We start from the raw sequence: 6,098 nt of genomic DNA on the forward strand, positions 1-6,098 counted from the left end.
GTGATATCCTTTCAAACCTGTTAAACTAAATTTGTTTGTGAAAGGGACAGACACTCTAAGGTTGCTTACTTAATAGACTGCCAGTCCACCGTAATTGTTAAAGGAGAGCTTCTATCTGCAGTGAACGATCGTCCATGGCACTCAGGCAGAGGACACTGTAAACAGTATGAATTCGTGGTCAGGATTGACATAAAGAAAATTATTCTATTACAATACTTTAAGGTGCCTCATTTGATTTTGAAAAACAACAGTACTCTGGTGTGCAGCTCATTAGCAGCATATAAAAAGAAAACCTACAGTTAAGCTTAGATTAGAAATACCAACAGGCATGGGTATAATTAATGGAAAACTGTCACACAAACAGGTTTCAGAATAGCAGCCGTGTTAGTCTGTATCCGCAAAAACGAACAGGAGTACTTAGGCACCGTTTAAAGACCTAGCATTAGATTCATAGAATCGTAGACCTGGAAGGGACCTCAAGAGGTCATCTAGTCCAAGATGCACTCAAGGCAGGACTAAGTATTATCTAGACCATCCCTGACAGGTGTTTGTCCAACCTGCTCTTAAAAATGCCCAATGAGGGAGATTCCACCATCTCCCTAGGTAATTTATTCCAGTGCTTAACCATTCTGACAGTTAAGAAGTTTTTCCTAATGTCCAACCTAAACCGCCCTTGCTGCAATTTAAGCTCATTGCTTCTTGTCCTATCGTCAGAGGTTAAGCTTGGTATCATCTGCAAGCTTTATAAGTGTACTCTCTATGCCATTATCTAAATCATTGATGAAGATACTGAACAGAACCGGATCAGAACCAATCTAAACTCCTAGGCACTAGGGGGAAAAAAAAACCCACGTGTTAATACTGCATCTTGTGTGTCTTATTTTTATGTTCAGGTCCCCTCAAAGGAGAAAACTTCTTACTTGGTCACATCATAATATTAGACAGTTACCTCATTATTATTTTATTTATGTATCTTGTGGGGTCTTAGATCAAGCTAGGAAGAATAACAAAACTGAAATACAAAATCCTGGACAGAGCAGGTCAAAAGTTTTCTATTAGAAAATGCTGATTCAACAAAATCAAAATGTTCTGTGCAAACATGTTGGTTCCATCTGAACTTTAGACAGAAATCAAGTGCATGGTTTCCTGGAAACCTGCCTGCCTGCTGCTCTTTAGTTCCTTGGCTGGGGAACTGGGACTTCCCAGACTGCATGCCTGGCAGACTGCCACATTCACCAGCTCCATGAGGTATGTCTTCACAGCCAAAACAAAACCAAAAACAACAACAACAACAAAACCTCACAGCAGCAAGTCTTAGAGCCCAGGTTTGCAGACTCAGGTTGGCATTGTGGTGCTAAAAATAGCAGACATGCAGACATTTTGGCTCTGGCTGGAGCTCAGGCTCTGAAACCCACCCCCGCCTCCCTAGGCTTCAGAGGCTGAGCTCCAGCCCAAGCATGAACGTCTACCCAGCTATTTTTAGCTGGGTAGACATTCACCACAGCACAAGTTCCATGAGCCCAAGTCTGTAGACCCAGGCTCTGAGAACCGCTGCTGCAGGTGTTTTTTTTTTTGCAGTATAGACACACCCATGGGCTACTCAAGCTTTGCAGCTGGCCAGTTCCTGGGCTACCCAGCTCACTGCCTCCTGGGCAGCTAGCCAGCCAGAAAGCCTGTGGTGAGCAGCCGGCAAACTGAAAAAAAATCCATTTGGTAGTCCCAAAATGGAATTTTTCTGGAAAAATTGAAGATTCTGAGACAAAAAATGTTTTCCTTCAAAAATTTGAAATTTTTCACAGGAAGGGATTTACATTTTCCAGTCAACTCTAGTCCTAAATAAAACTGCTAAATACAGTCAGAACACTAAATAGCCCTTTCTAAAATGGGGTGGGGTGGGTTCAGGGAGAGGAGAAGAGAGGAATTCTTTTAAATTTGTGGAAGTTTCTATACTTTTGGTTTTCCATTTTAAATGGCACCCAAAATCAAGGAAGCTTTTTTTTTTAAAAAATGCCTACCTCACATGAAGAAGACTTACACTAACATTGGGATGTACAGTGATTTTTGTGGATCACTAACTTAGCTGAAGTATTAAATCCATTTCATCCCTCTTTAAATACTATAACTATTTTTTTAAATCTAAACACCACATGTGTTGACAGTTTCCAAATACAGGAGATAGCAAAGGGGAGGAAATTTTTAAGATAAAAAGTATTTTAAATTACCTTTGTGGGAAGGGAATATTTTCCATCAGGCAGAGGAAAACTCTGAATATACCCACATGTGCTGCATATAAAGGCCATCTTGGTGCATAGGGGTTTAATGTTGCCGACACGCACGACAGTGCCACGCAAGGCAACATACTTCCCATAACAATTAGCCCGAACATTCTTCAGTTGAGTCAATGGGTCATAGTTGTACACCCTAAATAAAAAGGTTACCACACAACTTTAAAACTCTTGTTATCCTTAAAGAACAAAAATATTGTTATCAAATATGCATGCATGTATGTACTAAACACTAACAGAAATACAGCCAGAGGAAAGGTTTTATCAACAGAAGACAAATCTAATATTTTATTGTAAATCTAACCTCTACCCAGAATACATGACACAACTGTTAACTCCTATTATCCTAAGAGGAAGTGAAGGCTGCCCAGTCAAATTCTAACATTCAGAATTCCCAAACTATAAGAGAATACATAGTATACACACCTTTCACTGTTCTTAACAAACACTCTTAGGTCCCATTTACTCTATAGAAACTACCATATATGGGGACCCTGTAATAACACAGTAAATGCCAGCCACGGTTTAACACATATTTCAGTCTTGCAGCACAGAAAGGACCAACATTTGATGGCAATTTTCCATGAGAGTTTCTTACTCTCTCTGGGCAAATGAATCTTTCAAATCCTAATAGAGAATTAATACAAACATCCTTTACCGTGCATGAATATGTGGCACATTTATTATAGGTTCTTCATCAATAGGTAATCCTTCTTGTTCCTGTAGTTCAGCTGCATACCTTTCCAGGTCCTTAGTTAATACCTAGATAGACAGGAAAAAATAAACACAGGCTAGGAAGAATCAGCTCCAAGGAATGGGTAATAGTATTTGTTGAAGTAGAGTTTTTATAGTGTTCTCCTTTAACATGCTGCTCTCCTTCCTGGGTTTGGCATGATAGTTCATTTGCAGTTGAGCTTTGCTACCTTATCCTGCAGTTTTAAACCTCTACACAACTCTGCAGAAGGTCTCATTGACTATTAAGCCCAACCAAGAGGATTATTTTACTGCTTTTGTACTTTTCCAATTGACAACCATAGATTTTCCTTCCATATTTTACATGGATCTTAAATTAACATCTTTGTTTTTAATAAAAAAAGGAATGCATTGTAGCCTTATCAATGGATTGGTGATTGATTGATTGATTAATCAATCAAATATTTATTAATCTCTTTGACCGCGGTAGTTAAAAAGGGTTTGGTCTCCTGAGGACTACAGCATCAGGAATATTATCAGCATCACTAAAATAAGAGACCCTACAAGTGCATGAGAAACAATTCCAATTTGTCACAAGTCCCTTTATCAACAAATCCACTAAGCAGATAAACAATCCCACAGCACTGAAATATGATAGCAGATAGACAGTGCAAAGTGTTTAGCTCGATGATTTGCATTGCTCACATCTCCCACTGGGAGATCCTAGAGTGCCCATCATTATCTTCCTCCTCCTCATCATCGTTATCATCTGTGGCTGTCATCTTGGCATTGCCCAATGCATCTACTCCCAGCACACAGGCGAGGCAACACCTTTTTATTCTGAGTTATGCTTATGCCTACTAAGGTTCATACATATGCATATAGGTTCCAACCCCCTTTTCCTTATCCATACTTCCACACCTCACTAATTTTGGGGTGTTCTGTTTCTCATTGGCTATCCCTTTAGCTTCCCTTATTCTCATTAACATCTACATCAATGGGGTATCATAGCAACTTGAGGTTATAACAGAATCCTGCAAAATGTTATTATCTGGCATCTTGCAGAGTTAAATGGCACATTGCACCATAGTTTTCAGTCTATTGCAGCATAGTTTCCAGAACATCAGCACTTATCACATCTTTTACTGTAATCTTACACTTTAGTAGTACAAGGTTATCTATCTTCCAGTCAACTAATCGTGCCAACCTATTTCAGGCCTGAGGCCTTGTTTGGCTAAGCTGAATATTTTACAGGCCTGAGGACTATAGGCTCACTGTTACAATATTAATAAACACTTATATTTCACCTCTATATCCTAAAAATACTTGGTATCTTTTCTCTTGGCTACTGCACAGAGTAACTTCTAATTCTAAACTATGTGTATGTACTGAGATCATTAATCTCAGCATATCTGCGAGCATATTTGCTGCTACTGCAGAACCTGCATAAGGTGGCTACGACTTTTTAAAGCACAGGACTGAGAGCCAGGAGATCTAGGGTCTGTTCACTGTTTTCCTATGTGACTTTGAACAAGTACTTTAACATCTGTGATTCAGTGTCCCATTTTAAAAAATGGGAATTAAAAAAAAAATAGAGTTGTTATGAGGCATAGCTCACTAAGCCCAAAGTATTATCAAGATATGATTTTGTAAGACACACAACAATGGTGCTCAGAGGAAGAGGGTTTTTTTGTTTGTTTTTGGTTTGTGTTTTTTTTTGGAGGGGGGCGGGTCAGTGAAGCAGTAGATTTTTATAAGTCAGAAAACCAATATATTTAATATTTGGAGGACTTACTACTTCTACTCGTAACAATTGTAAATTAGGTCAAATTTTTGGCCCAGGAAACTTGATGCATTAAATTAAACTGTTTAATCTTTAAAAATTAAGGCCTCAATCCTGCAAAATGTACTTGGGCTTCACATCTTTTGAAAGCCACACACTTCAAAACTATCAACCTTTAAGAATAAATTAAGTTGTTAAAAAGTCAGTATTTCTAAATGCAATAAAGAGTTTAAAAACAACAATTGAAATTTTCATAGCTGTAGTAATTATACATTTGTTTCTGGTTAAAAACAATTCTGACAGTGAGCATTGGTCTTCCATATAAATGTGGTTTAAAACTTAAAGTACAAGCGATAATTACATATATACATACATCCTACTACTTAACATCTATTTGGAGTCTATATTTACCTGATGTATTGCCAAACCCATGCAGTCCAGTATTTTCTGAGGCATATCCCTTAAATCAGTAGATATACTTGGTATCAATTCAATTAACTCTTTATCTTGTATCAGCTCTTTGTAATCCACAAGAGTACTCCCTTTTCTTTCTATTTCATCCTACAAAACAAGTCACAAAACATATTTCATTCTGATAAAACAAAAGGTTTTGATTAATATTCTTGAGATACTGTAGCTGAAATCTAGACAGAAGAAAATATATACAGATCTATTATGCTATTGTAGCAACAGTTGTAGGTGTCTTACCTTATCATAAAGTTCAATGTGACGTGTAAAAAACTTTTCAAATGCTTGAATCTTCTGGACAAAAGGAGAGCTGCCATCATAAGCTAATCAGATACACATCGCATTAGTAATTAACCCAAAAATAATTATGAACATCAACACATCATATGCTTTATTTGTAACTAGAATTTATTATAGAAACCAATTCATCCATTAAAGACATTGATTTAAAAAAAATGGGTATTTTATTTAAATAATCCTTCTATGAGGCTTCTTTCACACACATTTTACCCTCCCTGGTTTTTGCACCTTTCTCTCAAGCATCTACAGCACAGCCACCTTCCTTCAAAGGACTGGATAGAATAATTTCTTGAGTTTATCATAATACAATTCAAGTTATTGAGACAGAAAAGAAAGGAAGAGAAAGGAAAGTTAGGTGGGGAAGGGATGCCAACTGTACCAACTTGTAAGACAGACCTATAATAAGATATGGTCATAGCAGGTCTTATGCCATCATGATGATGTCTTGCAGCATTTCACAGGACTGGTAGAATAGGTTCAGGTTGCCTTTCCTAGAAAGCGTGATATTTTTCCCCATTATGTTGTTTGTGCGCCAAGATTGGGGAATGTCTCAGTAATACTCCGGTTCT

General features: G+C 37.7%; 1 protein-coding gene across 8 annotated transcripts in view; it reads right to left on the minus strand.

Moving 5' to 3' along the window:
- MCM8 (minichromosome maintenance 8 homologous recombination repair factor) overlaps positions 1–6,098 on the minus strand; it is a 32,349-nt gene that overhangs the window by 22,572 nt on the left and 3,679 nt on the right. For 7 of the 8 annotated variants that reach the window (XM_045009805.1, XM_045009812.1, XM_045009811.1 and 4 more), the window contains 5 exons: positions 5,470–5,552; positions 5,173–5,322; positions 2,944–3,047; positions 2,223–2,421; positions 70–155 (listed from right to left, as the gene is read on the minus strand). In XM_045009805.1, the coding sequence (XP_044865740.1) occupies positions 70–155; positions 2,223–2,421; positions 2,944–3,047; positions 5,173–5,322; positions 5,470–5,552 (622 nt within the window). The remainder of the gene's footprint in view (positions 1–69; positions 156–2,222; positions 2,422–2,943; positions 3,048–5,172; positions 5,323–5,469; positions 5,553–6,098) is intronic. The other variant, XM_045009813.1, reaches the window with a different exon arrangement.

Source organism: Mauremys mutica, chromosome 3 (genome assembly GCF_020497125.1).
Source record: "Mauremys mutica isolate MM-2020 ecotype Southern chromosome 3, ASM2049712v1, whole genome shotgun sequence".
NCBI lineage: Eukaryota > Metazoa > Chordata > Testudines > Geoemydidae > Mauremys > Mauremys mutica.